The 26,787-nt window shown below is 44.3% G+C and overlaps 1 protein-coding gene across 1 annotated transcript in view; it reads right to left on the bottom strand.

Moving 5' to 3' along the window:
* TMEM120A (transmembrane protein 120A) overlaps nt 1–25,782 on the bottom strand; it is a 148,324-nt gene extending 122,542 nt beyond the window's left edge. Inside the window, exon 1 of the mRNA XM_085649615.1 lies at nt 25,568–25,782. Coding sequence (XP_085505741.1) covers nt 25,568–25,639 — 72 coding nt within the window. The 5' untranslated portion in view covers nt 25,640–25,782. The remainder of the gene's footprint in view (nt 1–25,567) is intronic.
* Between the last annotated feature and the right edge of the window lie 1,005 nt (nt 25,783–26,787).

Below are 26,787 nucleotides of genomic sequence, written 5' to 3'. Positions count from 1 at the left end.
AAATCGAGAAATGTCTCATTCATATATGGTTTAGAAGACCCTAATATTGAATCAAACATCACACATTCTAAAGTATCTTTGGTTATTTATGAAAGCAATGTCAATGAATTTAGTTAGTGTTTCTTGAATTTTTGCATTTAGAAGTAACTAATGTGAAATACGCTCAATGTAGTAATATTATCAAACCTACCTACAAGACTTCTGTGCTCTTTACCCAGTTCTGAATTCTACTTTGCAGCATTTCAGTAGTTTTATGCAAGAGTGCAAGAACAGAATGGCAAAGACTCTTAAATGTACGTTTGGCAGATAATGCATACCAGGAAACATACATGGCATAAAATAACGATTAAATAAATAATGGAATATGTATAATGAGAAACAACAGTATTTTTCTTGACTGCGAGCAGCAAGAAAAGAGGGCTGTTCCCAGTCAAGCAGGATGTTATACTTGTGTGATTGGCTTCTGTATTGGTGATTCTAAGTTTTCCTATCGGCCAGCTTGTCGCTTGGCCTTTTGGGAGGTGTAGTTTATTGTTATCTTGGCTGCTATTAAATTCAAGCAAGACTAGTAAGCATATGTCTTTAATAAAATTAAGACTTTCCTTCATAAATTATTAGGAAAATCTACAATGCCAACAACATAACTTATGTAGGGTCTGTAGGCATCACAGGTATGTCGGCTAGCAATTTACATTAAAAAGTAACCGCTTATACAGCACAGAAGACTACTGGAATTATTTTCAGGATTTAGTAATAAATGTGTATTGACCCACAGAACCTCCACATTTATGAAACAAGCAATGTTCAACACAATGCACATTAGCATGTTAAGCTATTTCATGAGGATTCAAACCTGGGTCCAGAAATTACACACAAATCACTCCAGGGGTGTGTCTTTCTGGTATGATTGTTGTAACATTTTAGGTGAATAAACATACTTTTGTAAAAGGTGCCATACACCCTTAAATATATCACCATTTCACCATTAAAATAAACAAAAAACAGCTTCATGATCACATTTTTAGTCCTTCTTAATTTACCTGGGGCAGATAATTTAGCCCTCAGAGTAAAAGCTGGCTGGGAACAGCTCTACTCCATTTGATGCAGCAGCCATCTTCCAACCCCCAGTTTGTGGGTCCCTCCAGTATTTTTCCTCCACTTCCAGCATTGCCCAACTCTTCAGTTTGGTTGGTACGTGAACCCTTTTCCTATCCATTTAAATCGCTGACTATGGTGCTGGGCGTACTTAACAACTGGAGTGGTCCATCACCCATCTGCTTTCCCCAAATGAGAGAGATTGTTATGGTTGCGTCTGGCGATGTACTAGCTGGAAATAAAAGGGGTTGGTCGACCACCGTGCGTACACCTACCTCCAGAGTGTCAGCTATTGTCATTAGTAAGAAGCCTCGACAGCTTGAAGAGGTGTGCATATATGTGGATATGTGACTGTTGCTGCAGGCATTTAGTGAGAACGCCACCTCACTGCAAAAGTTGACAATCTTGAAGTAGAGGTTAATGGATCGCAATCTTTTCTCAAAGTCGATCTTGGGCTATTACCAGTTACTCTGAGACCATCAGTCCCAGTATATCACCACTTTAACACAGCATGGAGTGTATTGCTATAAGAGACAGTACTTTGGAATATCCAGCGACACAGAGGTGTTCCAAAACCCCATCAGAGAGGTGCTTGCATGAAAGGCTAAATGGTGATAATCCTAGTGCATACTGTGTCAATCAAAGTTAATCATGCCCGACAGATGAGTCTCCTCCAAAGCTGAATCAGTGTGGTCTCACCATGAACAAAATAAAATGTCAGTTCCTGAAGACCAAGATTAGCTTCTTCGGATACAAGCTTTCAGCTCGACAAATCACACCCAAGCCAATGAAAGTAGCAGATATCAAAACTGCATCACCTTCCTCCTCAGTGACGGAACAAAGACTCTTCATGGGGTTTTTAAATTACTGCAATTGTTGTATCCTCAATCTCATGATGCTGACAGACCTGCTACAAGAGCTCATAAAAACTACAGTCCCCTGATGATGGGGTGAAGACCCATAAGCATCCTTCCAAGCCATCAATGATGCATTGTTCGCAAAGACAACCGTTAAATACTTTGATCCAGTCAAGGACACAAAACTGGATCCATGAGGTGAAACTGTTATGCTGGAATGTGAGGGGAATGGGGTCGGTGTCTTAGCGCTACAAAAAACATGGTTACATTATACGTAGGGGGGCACACACAGTGAAGCCACAGGAGACATCCGAAGAGGGGGTCCGATTGCAACGAAGATGGCGGGGTCAACTGTATTCTACCTCATATTCGGTGTTCGAGGGAAATGCTAGTGTGGATCAGGTCTGGCATTCCCTTTGAAGTGGACTGCTTCCTAGTGGACCCTGAGGGCCGTTATGTACTGGTACAAGGCAGGTTACTGTGCAAAGTGATTACATTGGGGAACATTTACGCCTCAAGTCAAGACCAGGTGCAATACCTTGGGCACCTGTCTGCGCCCCTCTCCTTACTCAACACAACTGACATCCTCATAGGGGGGAGACTTAAACTATGTGGCTGATATTGAACTAGATGGTTCGGCAGCCCCTCCACCCCCCGCTGCATGGTACACTGGTATCCAAGGTGACGAGGAGGTTTCAAGAATGGATGGGGCGGTGGGACCTGGTAGACATTTGGAGAGTACAGCACAGAAAATCAGGACTCAGGATGGAAGGGACACCAATTTATATCGTAAGAAAAGAGAAGTATATTGGATTTTCTCTTTGGACACCTGTACCAATGGGTTAAATGAAACTATTCTGTGGACAAATGCTATTTATTAAGTTGGGCTTGCCCCCAGCTTTCTTTTCGAACTCCTGACTTTGAGACATCCCTTATTTCCTTCCATATTCCATTTCAGTGATGTTAAATAAAACGTATTTTCTTTTTCTAAGTTGTTTTTCTTATCCCATTTGATATCTTCGTTCCTTTGTGAGATACCTTTTTAAATTACTGCCTACCTACCCACCGAACCAAAGGCAAGTCAATATGGGTTTTACTGCTAAGCCCGGTGTCTATTTTATCACCATAACATTCCGGTTTTCTTATTGTTCCCCTTTTTACTTTATGTTTATGAAGCCCAAATTCATCTGGGTTTTTTTCTTTCATAGGGCCTTCTTTTAGATTTCAGTTTTTAGACATTAGATTTCCTTGTTACATATCCCAGAGATGTGCATCTGTTAGACACCAAGTATCCGTCTCACCAGTTTGTGAACACTACCGAGCTGTGACTGCTACAGTGTGGCACGTATGTATCTTCCCCGGGAAAGGGCGGAGTATTTAGGCTCATTGGGGATAAAGCATAGAAAGATCACTTCACGACAGCCTCAAGCCAATGGGGAGGAGGAACGTTTTATGAAAACATTGGCAAAAACCTTTTGCATAGCCCATGCATCGGACAGAATGTGGAAGGGGTTATACATGTGTTCCAGATGAAATGCTGTCAAACCCCACATCCCACGTTTGGGAGGTCACAGACTCACCTGTGCCATGGGTGGGTGGTCCGCATTGAATCCCTAAGCCCTCTGATCATGAAGGAGCTCTGATCCAAAGAGAAAGGCGGATTAAACAAAGTAGCGCTCACAGAAGAGCCAAAGCTCCAAGATTAGTCAAGGTGACACCGTGCTGTTGAAGAACTGCTGCCAAGGCAGCAAGTTCAGGCTCCTTTTTGAAATGCCCTGTAAACTGTAGTCAGAGTATGTGGGACTCAAATCACTGCAGCAAGTGAGAAAGAGAGAATCATGCTGAATGTACTGTTCTTGAGATTGAGGAATTTCCAAGGAGATGCCATGATGTTAGAAGAACAGTTATCAAAAAACAAGTGATTCACCATCAGAAGGGAAAGATGCCAAATATCTTGGTATTTCGCAAGGTTGTGAGAACTGAGATACAAGCTGACAGCACCATGGTGGCCTTGTGGGTGAGATGCCAGATCAGTGTTTATTAGTTCATGTATTGCCTTACAAAAGGCTTCTCCAAGTAGCTCGTGAGCTACCAGTCCAGCTACCTGTGAGTAGCTCTCCTGCGTGCAGCCCGAACTACTAAATTAGAAGCTTTTGCTTAGTTGAATTATTATTTGCGTACTAAATTTTAAAAATCATGTATTTGAGATGAAAATGTATTTTCAGACCTCATAAGATGATGATTCGAGAAAAATGTTTAATTGTGAAAATGTATTGCAAGATATTATTTGAGTTAGAGAGAATTATTACTCCTATTTTGGTGCTGGGGAGGTTGTAGCTATGGATGTATTGTATTACCCATGGAGATGCATTCAAAATTTATTGTGCTGTTTTTCTTTATGGCAGGCACCCATGCCTAATGCACTGATGTGATCATTGCTGACATTGAGCACTCCATCCAAGACTATCATATCACTAAAATCAATAGCTCAGGATGATTTAAGTTGAATATAAGTAGCTCTTATTACAGAACAGGGTGGAGACGCCTGCATACAATATAAAATGCTGAACAGTACATCTTCCAATATTTAATTTAAAATCATACAATAAAAAGTTAAGACTACTCTAATACTAGGAAACAACTCACATAGTTTCTCTATTGAACAGTTTGACCCTACATTGGTAAAAGGAACAAATTGGTAACAACTGGACGAATGATGATCAATACTAGTACAACAGTACAAAGAAACTCAGATTACAGAAATATGCAAACACTTTCTCACAATGTCCACTACTAGTACAATAGTACACAAAAAAAAATCAATAAAAGGTAAATTCACATGGTCCATAATTACTCACCATGTCTCAGCCAAATTTCAATTAAGTGCAAGACTAATAAGAGCTGTAGTTCAGGACTGATATGCATATCAATTTAATATAAATTCAAACCACAATAATTTCATAGCTACAGTACTATGGTAATTGTTACAGGTTTCCAATATATGTTTAACTACCTAATGGACAGTAGAGGATATACAATAAAAAATGACTTTGTCATTTCACCTATGACAAAGGGCTATAGCATACATAGTTGATCTTATTGCATAGGCCTGAACAAGAGTAAAGCCACCTATTGTGAGTTCTTACTTATACAGTGCAAAATTGTGGAAAGTGCATGCTGTCCACCCCCGTCTCCACAATGTCCAATTACAAAATTAACTTCCCTTGGTGAGACTTGCACATCTCACAAGATATTCTCTGCTGGGAAAGTCCCCATCCTGTAATTGATGTATAAGGTGTGTTTCTGTTCAGGAAGGATCTGATCCAAGTAGTATTTGTACTCTGGGGCCATCTTTTATTCAAGGTAGTCGTCTGCTATCACGCTGCCTGATCTCATCATGGCAAGCACTGACTCCCACTTTCTGTTTGATAGCATTCTGTCACAGCTTCCACGGTACCAGGACCAACCTTGCTTGGTTCATTTCAAAGAAATCCCAAACTGATAGTCATTTCCTAACAAGTGCCTGCCAATAACCTCCATTCCAGCCTGCCATAGATTTCACCTTCCACCACTGTTGGTAGGTATATGGTAGCTTTTAGGTTTCTGGCCAGCCTAATCCAGTACTACAAAGGTTTTATTTCAGTCAAGTCTGAGATTGTAATAAGGTTAAGTTCCAAGTAAAAGGCCAAGAATAGGGTATTAGGCCCCAATCTTACATACCTCGAAAAATCTACTCGCTTGCTCGCTGATGCGAGTTACATTTTATCAAGACAAGCTATTTTTTTTTTTTTTTTTTTTAATAATCTTTTTATTAACCTTTTTACTTACAACCTTTACTGCATTACCATATCGTGTTTCACAACGTACATTACAGCTTTTGCGAATATAATCGTAATCAACAGGAGAGACCCCTGTCGGGCTCTTCAATGTCTTGACACCTGTCTCCTTCAACACTCCCTTATCTCCTTCCCCCAATCCCTCCGCGTGTTCCCCTACTAGTCGGAAGTGTCTGATTGTGAGTCGTCCTGCGGGGGGTCGCAGATGTTGCCTCGGTATACATTCCATTTTCCCCATATCTTGGTCCATTTTTTGGGGCCGCCTCTATGCACGTAGACTGCTCTTTCGGTTACCATCAGTTCGTCCATACCACTGCACCATTTCCTGAGCGTCGGGGCTTGCCTGGCTCCCCAGTGCTGCGCTATATCCCTTTTGGCTAAGGCCACCCCTAGAGCCACCCATGTTTGTACTGTCTGAGTGATGTCCGCTGCCTCCCAGACATTGAGGATGCAACCCCGTGGATCGGGAATCAGTGTCACTCCCATCACCTGCGCCATTGTGCGTATTATTGCTTTCCAATAGTTCTGGATGGCGACACATTCCCATAGTGTATGCCAGAACGTGCCCTGTTCCCCGCACTGTCTAACGCAAAGCGGCGTATCAGCTCTGTGTAGTTTGTGTAGTAGCGACCTCGTGTAATAGGTACGATGCAGTATCTTGAGTTGTACCAGTTTGAATCGGGCCGAAATCGCCACCTCCCTGGGGGACGCTAACGCTTCCTGCCAATCCGCCTCATCCAACTCCCCCACGTCATTCTCCCATCTAGCTTTTAGAGTTTGTGTAGGATCTGGCTGGTTATTTATAATTTTTTTGTAAGTGAATGATATAGCCTTCTTAGGCATATGATCAGTAAGGAGCCTATCCTCTAGTGGAGAGGACTCAGGCAATTTTGTGCCTTGGGGTATGAGTGCCATCAATGCGTGTCTTATCTGTAGGTATCTATATTGCTCGGAGTCCGCCAGGCCATAGCTCTCCTGCAGCTGCGTGAATGTAATGATCTCCCCCTTTTTCCACAGGTCCCCCACCCTCGAAATACCTATCAGGTCCCATTGGCGGAAGCCCTTCGAGTTCTTGAGCCTCCCTAGCTTGTTGGTATCCCAGAGCGGCGTCGCCCGCGTGATGACTCCCTCCCATCCCATAGCTCTCTGGACTTCATGCCAGATCCTGACTGTGTGAGCTGTTGGTCCTATTAGATGTTTGTGTTGATTGGTGTTGTAGAGTATCCCCATGAGATTGTCTGCCCCCAGCAAATGTCTATCCATCCGGTAGGCCGGGTCTGCCTGGTCCACGTGAAGCCATTGGTTTATTACCGCCAGGTGTGCGGCCCAGTAATAGACCCTAATGTTTGGGAGCCCGATTCCTCCATCATACCAACCCTTCACTAGTTTGTGCATCGCTATGCGCGTCGCCTTGCCATCCCAGAGCAGCTTGTTCAGCTCATTATTGACCTCTTGGAAGTATGACGGGAGTATCGGAAAGGGTGTGTTTTGCAGGGCGTACAGGAACCTCGGGAGTGCCATCATTTTAAAGAGGGCCGCCCTGCCCAAGAGAGTAAGCGGCAGTGCTCGCCAGCCCTGCACATCCCTGCGGAACCGCTCCAGAGGCTTCTGTAGATTTTCAGCTATGAAGCGGGAGTCGTGCGCCGTGACATATATGCCCAAATACTTAAACCCATCCGACACTATCTTGGCCGCACAGTTTCGCGGGAGTCGAGGTTGTTCCCCCGAAAGTACGTAAATGAGCGATTTCGTCCAGTTTATTGTGTATCCTGACACCCGGCCGAACACCTCGCAGATATCCATCAGACAGTTGAGCGAACGGGTCGGTGAGGCCAGATAGAGGAGCATGTCGTCTGCATAGAGCGATACTCTGTCCTCCCAGCCCGGCGCCCACTTGAGCCCGCGGATCACTTGATCTTGGCGTATCCACGCCGCCAAGGGCTCCAGCACAAGTGCGAAGAGAAGCGGCGACAGTGGACATCCCTGCCGCGTTCCCCTAGCCAGGGGAAAGGTGCCTGAGATTCTCCCGTTGGCCACCACCTGCGCCATAGGCTTCGTATATAGTAGTTCCACCCATTTAATGAAGTTTGGGCCAAACCCCAAGTGGTGAAGGACCGCGAATAAAAATGGCCATTCCACCATGTCAAACGCCATTTGCGCGTCCAGGGACAGGATTACAGTATCTTCTTGAATTAATGATTTACGTGCCATGACGCTATGCACTCGCCGCAGGTTCAGGGCCGTATTCCGGCGCGGCATGAACCCTGATTGATCCGGGTGGACCACCGCCCCCAAGTGAGGCTGGAGTCGCATTGCCAGCACCTTGGCTAAGATCTTTGCTTCCGCATTGATGAGAGATATGGGCCTGTATGACATACAACTGTTTTTCGGTTTACCTGGTTTGTGTATTGCTACTATCGTCGCCAGGCGCTGGTCTCCGGGAAGTTCCCCCTTCTGTAAGCTATCTATATACATGTTTAGTAGGTGGGGCGTGAGGTCCGTAGCCAGGTGTCTAAAGAGTTCTACCGGGATACCGTTAGGCCCTAAGGCTTTCTCCGTGTGAAGTGCGAGTATCGCCAGGGTCGTTTCTGCCAAGACAAGCTATTTTTATGGCATAGTGACCGGCTCTGGATAGAGAGCTTGAGCTGGCATAGAACAGATGTTCTGCTCATTCCGAAAATAAATGAGCATAATAGATGCCTTCAATTCTTGTTTTTATCTTGTCACATTTGCTTTACGTTCAAAGACAGAGGTCAAATGTCAGCTTATGTCTTCTAACAACTTTCTGCTTATTCTATCCTAGAGATTAGGGGTTTCTTTCTCTGACTGCAAAGTGAGAGGATTTTGTGAACTTAACTTTACAAATATTTCAAAATATATCAGCATTTAGGAAGGCACATTTCTTTTGTAAGTCTGATGGAAACTTTACGTGGTGATGGTCCAATGACAAATATTTGCTGAAACACAATTTGAACACATTATTGTCTGTACGTTATATAGTTTTATCAGAAAAACTGCATGTAAATGAGAACTTTTGTGGCCTTTTCAATGGAAAATGTGCTGTCTGTAAATGACTGCACACTAGCACATAAGGCTTTGGTAATATATTTATTAAAAGTGAATGTTTTTAAACACAAACTGATAAACAAACCTATCCCTGCCTGGATGACAATGTTGACAGTGAACTAAGTGGCAAGTCAGGGGTTCATGTGTATTCTGTAAGTGGGCTAGATTCTTACACGCGGAGCAAAAGCTTAATCACTTAAATCAGACCAAATAGTTTTTGTACAGCAGACACGCTGAACTCACATATTTTAAGGTGCTCTCATATGTGATAATGAAGAAAAATGCGGCCCGGTAAAACAAAATATTTGTCTATGATCACACAGTTTGAGACCAGTTAATGGGTCATGAGCACTTTAGTTAGGTAAAATTGATTATTGAAGTCAGTGGACTTGCAGGTCTGGTGACATTTTTATGATTTATAGAGGCCTATCTTAGCAGTGCTCTTAAAGAGTTTTTTTCAATCGCTTGCAAAGGATATAGGTTGCCATACTTACCCTACCTACCTTACCCCCTACGCTACATAGGGCAGCAGCTACTGCTGTTTGCAAATTTGGAAAATAACACTAATGAACCGATAACCTGTCTTTTACCTACATTTAAGCATAGCCCTAGACATTTTTAACAGGCCACTGCTAGCCTTTGATATCTGGTCCTTCCAACTAAGCTTCTTAAAACGCGCAGCCTTAAATATTCATAATACTGATACCATAGATTTGTTCTCTGAGCACCATTAATTTTATCTGTAAACTGAGAGATGGCTTAATTGGCAAAACCTGAGATCTTCTAGTACTGATAAAGTACTTACTTCTTGTCACAATAGTCAACGAGGGGAGTTTCCATTAAAAATATTACCACGTAATTTGGAAATAGGCTAAAGGCAAGAAGAGCTTAGACACATCCTTACCTTGCACCCTTTTCGATCAGGAATGTTTCACTGCATTCCCCTGCAGGTTAGTAACAACATTTAGCTGGATTACCTGTATGGAGGCACATTGTTACCCTCACAATTGAACTCTTGACTCCCTGCCCTTCCAGAGAGTGCCATACATTTGTATGGTTATCAAGGCTGAATGCTGACTTTAGTTCGACAAAGTTTAGACACAATGATGTCCTTTTGACCAGCAAGTATTTGTAGCAGATAAAGTATAAACAGACGGATTGAGCTACAATGACTATCCTTGACCTGAAGTCGGCCTGAATCTCGGACAGAACATCGATCCTGGAAGTCGGTTTGATAAGTCTTTACCAAATAATTTGCTGGCCCCATCCAGTGAGCCAATGGCTCATGGTTAAAAGGACAACCCCAAACACCCTTCTTAGATAATGGTATCAGAAGTACTCAGCCCCAAACTACTGGGCTTGCCTGTGACAGATTGATAGGAACTAGGTCTGAGCCAGGAGCTTTGTTCATCTTCGTACTGCACCATTTCAAGCATTACAATATTAGTCAGTGGTGGCTGGTGACATTTGAAGGTGGTGAGATGTAAACATTTGGGATGAGTGCCCTTGGGCGAGCGAGACTGACCGTCATAAGAGGGGTTTGGGAGGGTTAGCCTACCCCCGCCCCCGGAGAAAATTCTGAAAAAATGAGTGGGCAAATGGTGCCCTTTCAAGCAAATTTGAGAAAGCAAGAAGGTTAATAAAATTAATTAAATGTTTCAATACTGAAATTGTTGCATGTGAATTAAACATTTCTGAGGCCTGTAGAAGGGGGAGTGGTCTTCAGAGTGTCTCAATCATACCCATTATGTTCATTCTACGTTAGACACTTGCACCCTTTTCTCTCCACATCTTGTCCATATACATATCTTATCTTCAGCAGTCTCCTTTCACTGACTCCTGAATGCACTTCCTCATGTCTCCTTCACTTCACAATCCCCAAACACACAACGCATGGACACCTGTAAGCACTTTATTTTCATTTACTCGTGCCTTCTAAATATTTTAGAAACTTTGTACCTCATTTACATGCAGTTGCAATGAATCACAATTGCAATTGGAATAAGTGACCATTGTTCTGTTTATTTAGCAAAGAGGCCAATAATTAGATGACCAAGTATTCGGAAAACCTTTTTGATCCACTGACAGGAACGGTGAGAAATCTGCACTGCCTTCAGCCTTTGCTCTAGAGCTCTCAATGGTGGCCCGTTAAAAATGACTGAAGGTGAATCAGTTCAAAGAATGCACTATACAAGACAAAAGAGATTGCATAGCAACCCAAGGTCTGCAACCGACAATTTCAGGCCTCAGAAACCCTGTATTATTTTAATTGGCTAAAAAGAACCTTACCAGGGCTCGAAAAATCATAACATTTTTACTAGACCTGCAGGTCTAGTAACTTGAATAATCTACTTGACCTAACTGTAATTTACTTGACCTGTGAACTGGTTTCAAATTGTGTGACCATAGGCAAATATTTTGTCTTATAGAGCCGCCTTTTTCTTTATTACCACATAAGAGAGCACCATTGAATATGTAAGTTCACTATTTCTGCTGTACAAAAAAACTTTATTTTCTAGACTAAATGTTGGCTCCATGTATAACAAGAATCAAGCCCATATACAGGGTACACATGATCCCTGGTTTTCCTTTTTGGGCCAGATTTGCAGTCACATCCGGGAAATCGGCCCATTTGCGACTGCAAAAAAGAGTGGTGGTATATACAAATGCTATTTTGCAAGTAGGTGACTAGCAAAACAGTGTTTGCGAGTCGCTAAAAGGAAGGGCCGTGTCAAGGATGTCCCTTCCTAATAGTGAGTCAGAATGGTATGTACTATTGTTTTGCAATACATTCGAAGTTTACCACCTACTTCAAGCAAGGGTAAGCCACTTGTTAACAGGAAGATGTCCCCAGGAGACCACTTGCGCTTTGTGAATAGGTGCAAAAATATATTCAAGAGCAGGCAGTTCTTGCCCTTAAAAAATACAAAGGTTCATTTTTTTTAACGCATCTCGTTTTCCGTTATTGAAAAAGTGCTGCATTTGAAAAATAAAGTTGCTTTATTGAAAAATCAAAAACAGACATGGGGGTCTGCTGTCCCCAGCAGGCTATCATCCCTGTGTTTGCAGGGCATTCCCAATGGTCGTAAATTGCGACCTGCCTCATAAATTTTAATGAGGCAGGTCTCTTGCGACGCATTTGAGAATCGCAAACAGTGTCTCCGACACTGTTGTACATTCCATTTTGTGAGTTGCATATAGAAAGTCGCAAAACGCCACAATTTGCGACTTGCAAATTGGAATGGTCGTATATATGGCCCTTAGTTTACTAATAGCACTGTCATCTGGGTAGGAGCAGTAATAATTACCAGTTCATGTTTAAAAAACAACTTTTCATGAATATATTACTAAAGCATGATGTGGTAGTGCACTGTCATTTACAGATTGCTCATTGATATGGCCACAAAACGTTCCCACTAACATGTAGATTCACTGATAATAGCTCATAAACAATGTTTGGAAATTGAGTTTCAGCAAGAATATTTCAAATGTGCACGTAAAGTGTTCTAATTTGTTTTGAGCCTACAAAAATATTTTTTTCACCACGCAGAATTGCAAAAATGTGTCTTCGTAACTAGTGAAATATATTTGAACTGTTTGAACAGTTCACTTAGCTATTTCAGTGTTGTATAAAAAAGCCGACATCTTACAGCCTTTCATTTCACATGCTTTGCACAGTTCAATTGAAACACAGTTCACTTTTTTCAAAATCCTCTAACTTTGGTCACAGAAAGAAAAATAATTGTAGAAAGACAAAACAGACTTTTGACCTCTGTCTCTGAAAGCCAACAAATGTGACAAGATAACAAGATTTAACTGCATCTTTATTGCTCTTTCACTTTGTGAGCAATAAAGATACCTTTAACTCTTGTTATGCTCCACTTTCAGAGACAGAAGTCAAAAGTCAGTTTGTCTTCCACAGAAGTTAGAGGATTTTCGGCTTGCCAGAAAGGGCAAGTAGTCCCTAAAAATAGTTCGTCCTGATTAAATCTTGCTCGACAATGCAAGTTGATTTTTCGAGCCCTGCTTACTATATACGTGCTGACATATACAAGCTATATTCTGATACAGTGAACACCAATCAAAGAACAATATTGAAGGAAAGAGCACTGATTACTGTTCCTCATTTACAAGTTGTGATTGCTTTGAATTATGCAGACAGAACTCCTCTTTAATCACATGAGGTCTTTCAAGAGGCATGTCCTGCTGAATTTGATGAATAGGTATACTTTGACAATACAGGGTGGGGCCATGCGCTAGATCCCAAGTAATGGCAGAAGAAACACTTTTTAAAGATCATTGCAAGCAAACGGCCTACACTTGTCTCATCTCGTGCATTTACTTTTTTCCATTTGACACAGTTTGTGTGAATAATTTAACCCTTTCCTCTTTACCAGATTTGGACCTCAACTGCAGAAGAGCTGAGTAGGATATAAATGTTGTGCCGAACAGGCGATCAATAAAGAAAGACCAGGGCAGCAGACAGGTCCCACGAAACAGAAATTAATCAACAAAATGAAGGTAATCGATGTAATAGAAAAATACATCAAGCCATGAGGGGCTGTCTCTGCAGACAAAAAATAAGATAGGCTGCTACAAGATGTGCAAACATTTTTAAGATAAATAGTGCTTCTAAAATATTACAATTATGTAATGCAATTTTACTTTAACTGTCCTTTAAAAGCACACAATTCACAGCTCAACTGGTAACTCCTTTGCAACACCACTCAAAATGAATATGTTTGTGTCATCACAAGGGTTCAAGGAATTTCATCAACTACAGCCAATACAACCTTCTAAGCCACCTTTGCATTTGCAGATTAACCAGTTACGCATATTTACATTTCTGTCAGGCATGCAAGGGCCCTAACAAGTAGGCAGGTTTAGCTGTCTGTCCTTCTCTCGGTTTCACAGCAGAGGAGGCTCACTGCCTTATGCTTCAGCTGAAGCACTTAAAGTGTCACAATTAACCGTTCAATTGTCTTTTCAGAAAAAGTAGGAGTAATGTTTTTCTCAAATTACAACACAGTATGCGCACACCATACCCTTTAGAAACCACCCACTTCGACAACACTGAGGCCCATAAGATACCTTCTGCAGTAATCCCAAGACCTCGTTTGCAGTGATCCGCGGCTCGGTCTCTAATAATCACAGTGTCCCCATTTGTATTTAAAGCGATACCAAAGGGGATGATGGACGGAGCGCTTGAGCAAATCAAACACTCACCCCCAGTCAACTGATCTGGGTTTAATCCATCATCATTCTTTAGCTCACTCCACCACCCCAGTTCAGACATGGCCATATGCAAATCAGTCTGACCCTGTGCCTAAAGGGGATCATCCAGCCCGAACTGCCATGCCATGCCTTCCCTGGACCGGAAACAAGCATCTTGGGACCGGTTTCAGGTTCATAACCCTCATCAACCAGGCTATCTTGAATCCAGTGGCAAAGTGAGCAAGGGACCCACGTCTGGGCATACCCTGCCAATTTAGGGCGAACAAAGCGATACCAAAAGGGATGATGGACGGAGCGCTTGAGCAAATCAAACACTCACCCCCAGTCAACTGATCTGTGTTTAATCCATCATCATTCTTTAGCTCACTCCACCGCCCCAGTTCAGACATGGCCATATGCAAATCAGTCTGACCCTGTGCCTCATGGGAACAGTCCAGCCTGAACTGCTAGGCCATGCCTTCCCTGGACTGGAAACAAGCATCCTGGGACCGGTTTCGGGTTCATAACCCTCATCAGCCAGGATATCTTGAAAAACAACAATGGCTTTAGGCCCAGATCTCTGTACTGGGGTGAATGTATGACATTGTTCTGCATTCTGTCCAGCAATAGTTCTTTTTGCATTTGTTGCCCCGAGTGGGACGGGTATGCTCAGACGTGAGTCCTGTGCTCTCCATGCCACTGGAATCAAGCTATCCTGGCTGAAGAGGGGTGAAACCCCGAAACCGGTCCTAGGATGCTTGTTTTCAGTCCAGGGAGGACCTGACCTGGCAGTTCGGGCTGGACTGTTCCCATTGGGCACAGGGTCAAGACTGATTTGAATATGGCTGGGTCCAAACTGGAATGGCATGGTGAGCAAAAAAGGATGGATTTAGGCCCAGATCTCTGTACTGGGGTGAATGTATGACAGTGTTCTGCATTCTGTCCATCAATAGTTCTTTTTGCATTTCCCATTTGTATTTAGCCTACTCCCTATCCCTTCTTTGGTAATTACTATCACACCTCCCTGTTAAGAGGTTCTACTTTCTCATAAATAGATGACAGCGAAAGTATCTTAATGGGATCATCACATTAAGCAGTTCTCGTGAAGTGCGAGAAAATGCAAAATCGCTTTCAGTTGAACAGCAACAGCAACCCGATGCACGTTCGCTTTAACAACACAGACAGGTACAAAAGAAATGAACCTGTCAGAGAAATGTTTCCACCTTACTGGAGCACCGGCAAGCCACATGTTCAGATCAGGCCAGGGCAGGGAAGCCTTTAGGCGATGCCCACATGCACCTGCAGTGCACATCACCTTGTCTGCTCCTCATCTCCTGGCTTCAGTGAAACACCAGAGCTGGGTCTGAAAACTAATGATGGCGTCCACACAGTCCGACTCCTGAAACAGCAGCGGGGGAAGCAGACACCCCGAGTCTACGCAGTGTGTCTTCAAAAGTCGCGATGACAAACTGCTCAGACTTGGTTCCTCAGATTCCCTCCTGTCTGCAGCCTTTTACCCCACCCTTTCCCCGACTCGTCTCAGGGCAAGAGCCAACCCCCTGTGGCGTTCTCTGAAAGGGTGTGGGGACTATCCTCCCCACTCCCTGACTGATGAGAAGCTCTTGGAGCTATAGGGCTTCAGCCTCAAGCGGCCGGGGCTAACTTTACCCCTGCGTCATTAGGGGGTGGAGATTGGTCCTTGTGGACATGTCTTTGCCAAGCTGATAAACTCAAAAGCCTCAGGACTGAGAGCTCATCCGCCCGGCAAATACTGTAGACTCAGGGTGGCACGGCACTAAGCAAGAGGTGTGTGTGTTTACATTGCTTTTTTTTTTCCAAAGCTATTTAAAAGAGTTTGTTTTTACTTTTGTAATGGCCAACCCTGGAGGACGAAGTAAAGGGAGCGGAGCCCCAACGCCCTCATGCAGAAACTGCTGCTCTATTCAGTGGAGAATATTTCTCAGGGCCTACTCAAATATAGGTAAATAATTACGTAAACCTTAGCTGCTATCCCTGTATACATTCCTATACTAGTTTACCCACTCTTTTGGTTCACCGCTTATTATCAGGGGCATTAGGCACTTGAGGCCTCTTGAGGGACTGGCTGTAGATGTGATGTGAGAAAGGATCACAAATCATCCCAGTGCTACCAAGAGTTTGTACCATAGACTTTCTTCCATACTATTGTTGTTATGTCCGTTTGTTTTATGCTTTTATTTATTCTAGGGAGGAATGTGGTGTCGCGCATGTATGACAATCTGATGCAGTCCATCACTCACCTGCTTTCCCCCACTGCCCCAGACTGTTATGGTTGCATCTGGTGAAGTTTTAGTAGTAAAGAAAAGGGGCTTGTCGTACCTGGGAAGGATAGGGGGGCAGCCGAGCAAAGCATAAGCCATGTCAGGAAAATCTACCCACCTACTACCACTCTTGGTGAGAGCCAAATAAGCTCTTCTTTATTTGAGGATTGGTATGATCGGGCTGGGGATGGGTCTGATAGAGCTGCAGAAAGTGGAGGAAGCAGATATTATTGAAATGGCAGACGGTCCTACTCCATGGATTTTCCCTACTGCTATCACAAGCAAGCCCAAACAAGCAGGAGAGTTTCGCATTTGCGTAGACATGAAGTGAACGATCCTTGTCATTTAAGGGGAACGACATCTCAACCCCATGGCAGACAACATTGCAGATGATCTCCGCGGAGCATGTTGGGTTTCCAAGATACACTTCCGGTCAGGCTATCATCAGCTCCACCTACACCCAGAGTTCATATTTATCTGCACAGCTACAAGTGGCTAAATTTTGCAGTTTCAGTGCCGCCACAAACGTGAAAAGTGAAGTACAGTGAGGGCTTCTAGAAGTCCTGAACATAAGAGATGACATATTGAAAACGTGACCACATTCGAAGAGCATTATCAAATGTTGAGGAAGATGCTACAAAAGCTGCAGGATGGTGGCCTGACACCATCATCGTGCCAAGTGAGTTTCTATAGTCATCCATTAGTTTCTCTGGATATCTATTCTCTATAAAGGGGGTGGCTTCCAACCCAGAGAAGGTAGAGGACATTAAAGCAGTCAATCTCCAACCTCCATTACTTAAGTATGAAGTTTCCTTGGTATGGTACATTACTGCCGGAGTTTCATATGAAACCTCACTACCCTGACTGCCCCTCTGAGATACTTGCTGAAACAACAAGTCCCTGGGTAAGGGGTGACATGCAAGAGGAAGCGTTCATCAAGATCAAGGAAGTACTGTCCGCAGACATGACTCCTTTTTACTTTGACCCCACTAAGACTACTCAAATACCTGTAGATGCTAGCCCCATGGGGGCTAGGAGCATTTCTCTCCCAACGACAACACTGTGGGGAGTGAGCCCCAAAAGCCTATGTCAGCTGAGTGCTCACCTTGACAGAACAGCTCTAATTCCAAATGGAATAGGAGGCCAAAAGGGTACATTGAGGTTGCTGCCATTTGTACCTGTACGTCTACGGCCATCACTTCACTGTAAGCACTGACCAAAAACCCTTTATATTGCTGTTCAAAACCCCCTCCACATATTAAAAAGTGGGCGCTGCAGCTCCAAGAGTACTTCTTCAACACTATATACCAACTGGGACGATAGACCCTGCAGATTACCTTTCTTGACAGCCCTGAGCTGCCAAGCTGGCTGATGAGTGGGAAGCTTGTTTGAAACATTTGTCTGATGGTCTTCTACAGAGGACCCTGAAGACTGATGTCTGGAGCGTGATGGAACCAGTGGGGTGAATCCCGCGACTAGTGGGCCCTGGAAAACATGCAGAGTCAGGTTCCGAGGTGTGTGCCTTCAATGACCAAACCGAATGTGCCTGCTGATACTAGTCCTGCGGCCCCCAAGTGAGAGTGCAGAGAGACGCTAGTGGGAGACATCACACTCGCTATGACCAGAGGGCCATTCTCCGTCCGACTGTGTAATACAGTAATTATGTGATGTTTTGAGGAGTTGCGTTTTGATTGCATTTTGTTGTTTTGGGAGGGATGTTCTATAGTAGGGTGTTGGTATGTTGGGCACAGGGTCCAGTAGAGTGCCACTGTTAATGTGGTGTATGGCAATGGTTGGATTTGGGATATGAGAGCGGATACAGGAATGTGTTCCTAGTAGCAGCCTGCATGGCTGGTGGGAGGGGGGATGGAGGGAGTGGATGCAGGGTCATGCGGGGGGCGGGGGGGGTGGTGACAGGAAGGAGGCAGCCTCACTCCCCTGCCTGATCACAATACTCCAGTGGAGCGTTATGATTGGTCGGGCCGCCGCCCAGCCAGGGGCTGTAAGGGATGGTATGTTCTCCATGTACGGTGAAGTGCAGAGTGCACATGACTGGTTTGGGGGGCCCGAGAGGGCCGACCTTACCAGTCATGAGCATTCAGGAGTGGGCAAACCATTCCTACCCTGCCCGGGCAGCTCCGTCCCACCTGCTTGCCCACATTGCAGAAAGAAACATAAGATGGTAATAACCAAAAGTTATTACCATTTTATGTTTTGGCTTTCTCTCACTGTGAGAAAGCAGTGGGGCGATGCTTCTCTTCCCTAGTGGGGGAGCCGGCCCTGTGTGCTCCTCTCCAGAGTGGGGGGTTAGTTGTTGGAGTAAAACATACATGCCAACAGACCAGATTCAGTCAGGAGACCCACAATTTTCAATACCAAAAATGGCTTTGATTTCGCTTTCTCCCACCTGAAACTGTTTGCATACAACTTGTGTGTTGTAGCAGCCCTGCCCTAGGTACACAAAACAAGCGACGTTTCACTAGCCATATGGGGAATTTTTCATATTCCTAATATTTTATGAGTACTAGATCCTTCTTGGTGTGATTATACCTTTTAAATATTTTTAGCAACAAGTATAGGCATCACCTCCAGTGTTAAAAATGGCAAACCCCGCACTTTTTTTCTGACAAAACAGGAGACTCTTAAGAAAAGCTACCAACAGGAAGGTAGCCCAGCCAAGTGTCACGCATCTAGGGTTAAATTAACGCAAATGAGAATATTTGCACATTATCATATAATGTGCATTCAACTGAAAGACCCCCTACAAGCACCTCTTCATTTGGGCACTGAATAGTGGACATGCTCTCTGTGCCTCATGCACGCTGTTGCTCCTGTTGGATTGTGTGTTGTGACTATTGATACCAGTACATGCCAATGAACAGGACCTCGCTAAGAACCAGGTACCATGCCACACACTTTAGCAGCTGAGGGGAGCCTTGTCTGATCGTCTCTGAGAGACATCTGGCAATTTAGTTCTGTAGTCACATAATGACTCCCGACATCTGTGCCCTTTCACATTTGAGCCTATGCCCCTCGTGATCCGATGCAATTACCCTGCAGGTTTTTTTCCTGGCTCAGCATGCCATACCTCTAGATCTGCCCAGTGCTTAATTTGTGCCGGTGCTTAGCACCGGCACTTAATTATTAGGGCCGGGTCTACAGCATCTGCTGCTGCGCACGCCCACATTGATGGATGTTTTTTAAAATGTACCTTGGCTTTATTATTGCACTCACGTAACTCGGTGCAGTGCAGCCACAGGCCCACAGCCGCAGCGTTTGAAGTATCCCGCCGAGTGTAAGGGTCAGTGACAGGCCGGCGTTTACTTGCGGCTCAGTCACTTCTTCTTAATAATCACTTAGCCTGCAGGCAGCAGTCCGCGGCCACCCCCGCCCAAGTCCAAGACAGAGAATATATATATTCAAATTAATAAGAAGAAAATATAAATAATATGTCATGTCATCACCATCATGGCGGCCGCGTGGCGGGCCCGAACAGCCCTCCAGTGCAGAGATGCAAATAATCAGATTGCAGACACAGTGTGGGCGGGCCGCGGAAGTTCGGGAACAGGAACACACACACACACACGTATTTGGGTGGGCCGTGGGGCCGAGCTGGAGGTTCTGCTGGGGTAGGCAGGGTCTGCGTGTGCGGCACACATTTTTTTTTCTTTGCCACGCCCAGCTGATCCACCCGCAGCAGCGCAGCTTCATCGTGGACGATAAGGGCAGGGGCGCAGGGCAGAACTGGCTGGGCAGCGTGTGTGCAGAAGTAGCAGGCATCGATCAACTGCAGCCAGTAGTACCACCACCACCACAATACTGGCGGTCTCTGGACTGGTGGTACTGTAGCAAGCAGGCAGCACCAGGCCTAATCAATCGTAGTACGTTACGTACGTACTAATAAAAGCGAAGGCACAAGCAGTGGCAGTGCAACCAGCACTGAGTGTGTGTGTGACCCTGCCGACCGGCCCCACGCGAGTAACGGTAAGATTAGAAGTTTCAATTTAAGCACTTAAGTTAAGCAGTAGTAGTAGTAAAGCGAAGCGAGCTAACTAGGGATGCCAATGCAATGCGGTGCCAAAACCAACGCTGTGTTTTTTTTTTTTGGGTAGCATGATGCAGGCCCGGTTCTACTCAAACAAAGTGCTTCAAGCACCCTCCCCTCCTGTCCCCCCCCCCCCCCCACCCCCTGCCCTTATGTGTGTCAGCCGGGTTGAGACAGCTTCCCCGGCGCGCACACACGCAGACAGTTTTGGAGATTATCGTAGTCGCACCCGGGTACTTCACAAGTCTTTATGAGACCGTTTACATGTTAAAGAGGCTTTGTTTATTTTTTCACCCCTTCATCTTCACATGGCGAAAGGCAAAATCCTTTCTTTGACAACAGTAACCTTTGCCTACTGTTCTGCTGCGTGGATATTTCTTTTTCTATGCAGCGCAGGAGATAAGAAGTTTGTTTATTCCTACTCACCTCTCCTGACCCCTGCAGCAGCTTATCACATCAGGCTGCCACACTAAGTTTGACTAATGGAGTCGGTAAGACAATGTGTTACTATTAGTTTTTCTTTTTTAAATCTGCACAGACCCAGCAAGGCATATACTTTGTGTCTGCTTCATTTAAACTGTTTTTATCATTATCGTGGCCGATGCAGGATAACAATAAGATAATAAGATGCCCAGCTGGTGATTAATGATCCTGCTGGAGAGCAATCATTTGTCTGTTAGTGGTTTTTAAATGCAGATGAACTGTATTTTATGTGGAAGCTCAGTGGGTTATGCCTTTGTCACAGAGATCCTTGTGTTACTTGCTGTTCAGCAATTACAATCCTAACATAGGACAGTGACCAATGAACTGTCATCAAAGAGCTGCATACAAACATGAAAGGTAAAGTTAGAACTTCGTTTTTTTTTTGTTTTGTGATATAGTTAGAACGTCCCCAGTCTTTCATTATTCTAATGTTGCTAAAATGAGTATGTTTGGGCAGATATACATTTTTATCAGTAAAGCTGACCCCCCATGGAATACTCTTTAAATCCTAATGTTGTGTTTCCCCAGACCAAACCCTCTTAACATATACTGTCCACCAGTAAGGATGACCTGTGATTCATACACCTTGTAATCTTCATTGGCTTATGTGACATTCCCTGTAGACTAATTTACATACTGGTACGATTCATGGTCTCTGTATAATGTGTGCGTGGTGTAAAGTACTGACACACACTACACTGATATGAGTAGCTCTATACAACAAATGAAATGCATATGAGAGATGGGCTACATAAAGATGAGGGGCACTGTTGGAGGGTGGCAGTGAGGGAATACGAGGAGGAGGTTGTGGGATGGGCTATGGAGCGATGAGGGGCACTGTTGGAGAGTGGCAGTGAGGGAATCCGAGGAGGAGGTCATGAGGTGGAGGGGGGAGCTAGGTAGAGATGAGAGGCACTGTTGGAGGGTGGTAGTGAGGGAGTCTGAGGAGGAGGTCATGAGGGAGAGGGGCTACAGAGAGATGAGGTGCACTGGTGGAGGGTGGCAGCGAGGGAATCCGAGGAGGAGGTCATGAGGGGGAGTGGTTATGGGGAGATGAGGGGCGCTTGTGGCGTGTGGCAGTGAGGGAATCCAAGGAGGAGGTCAAGGGCACTGTTGGAAGGAGGTAGTAAAGGTATTTACGGAGAAAGAGGTTATTGGTGCGGCACGAAAAAAGACTTTCGCATCAGTGCTGAAGCCGGCCCTGTCATGGTCTTTCTGTTTTTGTTTATTTAATTAGCAGTCGGGTCATAAGGGCTACTGTGGAACATTAAAGTGCGTGCTAAATATATTTACTGTTAATTCAATGTTTTAAGTTTGAAGGTGATTTTACTAATGTTTTTACCGGGAAAAATGAAAGTGGGGCCCAATGGTGCCTGATATGGGGCTGGTGCCCAGGGTCAGCTGTGAGATAAGGTGCACTGGAGAGGAGTAGTGGATAATCAAGCCTGTAAGGGGGTGCGTTGCAGAGTCCGGGGTCAGGTGGAGGAGGTTGTAATGAAGATAGATTCTCCCTGAAGGCTCACACAGAGGGAGCCCGAGAAGTGTCACTTGACTAATACTCCCACCTCAGAAAGCTCCTCTTCCCATCAAAGGAACATCACATGGAAAAAACCCTTTTTGAGAGTGATAACATTTAGAAAGAGATCTGGAAAAGAGTGCGTTTTACTGGGCCTTGTATGACTAAGAAGAGATAAATGAGGACCCTGTAGCAGACCTGGCTAGACATATATGCGACAAATCGAGCCTGCAGTGGTCCACCCAAATGCATCCTTGGCCCACCCAAATAAACCTTCCTGAAGCCGGGCCTGGCGTGATGGCATTGGTCCGGTTCTAACTTGTAGCGTGGACAGTGGGACTGGAAGCAGGCAGGCTGCAGGCAGCTCACCCGGCTCCGGTGGCTCCCTAATATACAAATACGATGATTATAGGATCCTCAAAGTCGGAGTCCGATGTCTGTGATTCATTCAGTTTCACTGTCTGAATGCCAGACCAGTGCCTGCCTGCCTAGTGCCTGGCCTAGTAGTAATCGGAAGCCGCCACGCCCGTCGGCCCTAGCGGTACGCTTCAACTCAAGATAGCAATCAGCAGGCCTCTGGTGCATTTGGCTTATTGGCTGGCCTGGCTCTCATAGAGGGAGTGGTGGTCGGTCGTACAGATGGGCGGCAGTGTGGAGTGCAGTGAGATCCGGAATTTTCAAGCGCAGCTAAAAGGGAAATTCTGGTTCAGGGAATCCTTCAATCCGATTCCTACCATATGTTATTTCTCACTATACCCTGCAAATGTATGGATAATGGGCATGACAGTCATTCCAATATGCTTATGATAAAACATGCATATCAATGAGGTGGCATGGAAATTAGCCAGGGAAAATTAATTTGGGTGTTTTTAGTGCTCAGAAAGGATTGAGCACTGTAAATTCCCTCTGATAAGCCCCCTCACTAATAAGAAAATGTCCCCATTATAGAAACCAAAAATACAAGAAAACTTGCACCGGGCCGGAAGGTGGCGCTATGTTGAAATTCATATTTATGCCATAATGAGCCCCTCTATATGACATATATATGTCAACCAGTCAGCAAAAGTTTTAGATTAGAACACAATGAAAACTGCAATGTGTCGCCACTTTTGAAGCAATTCCACTAAATAGAAATACATTAAATATTATAGGGCAAACCATTAAGATATAAAACAATGTTTTTGGGCCTTCTATTTTCTGAAATGTAGAAGGACATGGCTAATGGCTTGAGTGCCTTTCTTTAACATTTTCATGCTTTCTGGCCTGGGTGCCTTTGTGTGACGTTTCCATGATTTCTGGCCTGGGGCCTTTGTGTGTCGTTTCCATGATTTCTGTCCTGGGGGCCTTTGTGTGACGTTTCCATGCTTCCTTGTCTGAGTATTTATGTGTGAGATTTCCATGCTTTCTGACATGGGTGCTTATGTGTGACATTTCCACGGTTTATGGCCTGGAATGGATGCTTATGTGTGACACACACATTTCCATGGTTTATCGCATGGGTGCTTGTGTGACATTTCCATGCTTTCTGGCTTGGGTACCTGTGTGTGACGTTTCCATGCTTCCTTGTCTGAGTACTTGTGTGTGAGATTTCCATGCTTTCTGGTCTGGGTGCTTATGTCAGGTCATTATTTACGATTTACTTTGCTATGACTCTGTTAAAAATGGCATGCCCTACCCCCAGTATTTTCCTTTCCCCAAATCAGCACAAAGACCACTGACATTTTCCCTTTTCAATGCATTAGTGGTTTTAGATAATTTATTCCAAAATTGTTCTTTAAATTCACTTTTGCTTTCATCTTTTTCAAAATGGTTCAAGGGGAACCTCCTATCAAAACCTTACTATGAGGAAGGCTCACTTTCTGAAATTCAGATCAGGTATTATATTTGACTTTTCGCAGTGCCAGTTGAAGATGTGGGTGGAGCTAATATAGTAAGTGGGTGGAGCCAGAAAAAAGTGGGTGTGGCCTCCGACAAACATTTGAGCACCTGCACTTCATATTTTACAAATTAAGTACTGGCTCTGCCTTTCTACATGCCAGCCTGTAGACAAAAGTGATAGTTTTAAAACGATTGGCGCATCAGCAGAGCGATCATCTGGCAAACTCCGTTTATATGAGCCGGCTGGCTGTGCAGTGCAAAAAGCACTTTGATACCAGTGCAGGGTAAGGTACTCAGGCAACAAATCTAGACGCATTTAAATTACAATAGCTCCGAAATGGCTGTGTTAGGTTTGACACCTTCACCCAGAGATGTGCAAGGGTTTTTAAATAGTGTCACTTGGCGCTTTAGATAGTTAATATCAAATTTGTAATTGAAAAGTTAAACTACAAGTCCCACAAGGCAATGACTGTGGACTGAAAAGTCAGAAATGGCAACATGTGGTACAAATAATAAATAGCCACTTTCAGCTACACATCGTTAATTCAAAAGTGTTGTGATTTATTCACTACATGAAATTAAGCAACGGAAAATTAATTAGCTACAGTAAATGCTATTCATTTCATATTGCCTTCCAATTCCTGAGCTCCGCGGTTAGTGATGGCAAAGCAATGCAGGCAAGGTCGACAGGTCTTTGAGGGGTATGGTGGTAGGTGCCCTTCATGGAAATGTTAACTATTGGGGGACTGCTGAATTGTCTATACCAAAGTCAATTTTTGTTAAAAGTATAGTTCCTGCTGCTGCTGCTGTTAAGGCAAGTCCCCTGCTAAGGGGGCAGGGATTATATCAGGTGGAGTAACAAACCTGCTACTTGTGGCTGAAATTTCACTGCTTGGGTGACAGCTCATTGACTACATTTGCAACACAGTTCCACTCAAAGTGTCACACATGAGACTGGGAACTTCACACATTCGCTCACTACGAACCGAGAAATGTCACAGATACGCAGACTGGAACCTTGGCAGCGTTGGGAAGGTAGAACTGAAATCTCAAATTTGTGATTTCTATAAACAAAATAGGCGTTTCGTTTAGCCAATCCACGTAAACGAGAGGTACTTCCAATGCGCAGGTAAGATATTCCACGAATCAGCTTTTCAGAGACGAGGTTTCAAAGTGCAGACAGACGATTCAACCAATCAGGGCATCGGGGAGGAACTATTTTGACAGCTAGATGCGCTCTGCTGCAGCATGCATGCTGCAGGGTCGCGTAAACCCACCTGAAGCTGCTGGTAGTTGTCTTGCAACTCCTCCCAATCCCGTGCGCACTCGCGCATGGATGTAGAGGTCATGGCGGCGACTGCCCTAGCTCGTCCTTACTGCCCTCCACAGCTCCGCAACCCTGATCTCTTCCGGGAGTCTGTGCGAAACCAATGGCCGAGAAAGAGAGAGCGAGCGAAAGTTGCAGACGTCTTCTCTCCCCGCCTATTAGTGACGTACAACAATACGAAGGTCGAAGAGGGAGGGGCATAGGGGAGATGCAATGCTCATGCTCGGTTGGTTAGTTGATTTAGGTCACGTGACGATTCTGAGAGCCGGAAGAAGAGTAAATAGAGCAAGTTGCCACTGCGAATTTAGTCGTGGGTTGTTGAATACATTAGAGCCGAGGTGCTTTCTTGAAGTCGGTTTATTTACGGCAGTGAAGACTTGATTTTCATACCGTTTCCCCTAACGCAGTTTCAGCGAATTTATTCGCAGGGTTTGTTGTAAGAACGGTTTGGCTTTTGAGTAATACAACTCGTTTGTTTCAAATGCAAACTCCAAATAGGTGGACGAGTGAACAAACTAACCAGAAAGACGAGGCAAGGCCTGGCTGGGCTCTTAAGAGTCAGTGCACGCTCCCAGCCCTGAAAATATTTGGCATCATATAACAAACGTGAAAATACAATAACTGACAATACTACTGGTGAGCCAAGTGACAGATCACTTGAAAGTGCACTTTATATATCTGTGGCCTAGTTTCTTAGCTGGAACACTATTATAAACCATTAAATACAAAGTTTTCACACAGCACACATTCTAAAGCAGCATATTTGAAGGTGTTCGCATATGCAATAAAGAAAACAAGCGTCGGCAAAGCCAAGAGGTCTGACACTGGCCGCCAGCCTTTAGGCTTTAACAATTTTAGTTTTCTTCCGTCATGGTTTTTGCAAAACTATTGTTGTTGGGTAAGCTAGTGAGCCCTCATCAGTAAAAAAAAAAAGATAAAAAGGCCACTCCAATTGAGAAAGCTGGGATAAGCCCAAGGAACAACACGGAGAGCTGGTTATCTGCTATCTCATCAGACTCTAAAGACCCAAGCAACATCAAAGTAATAAAGTGAAAATAAAAACCCTCTTATTGAAAGTAAGGGGTTGTCCCACGGTAAGAAGATTGTGAATATTTTATTAATTACAAGGTTACTTGCACGGGCGCCACCAGCTTGTAGCTTGAACATCCA

This window comes from Triturus cristatus, chromosome 3_2, assembly GCF_964204655.1.
Source record: "Triturus cristatus chromosome 3_2, aTriCri1.1, whole genome shotgun sequence".
NCBI lineage: Eukaryota > Metazoa > Chordata > Amphibia > Caudata > Salamandridae > Triturus > Triturus cristatus.
The sequence above is the reverse complement of the archived record's forward strand: the minus strand, read 5'-3'. Positions and strand labels throughout refer to the sequence as shown.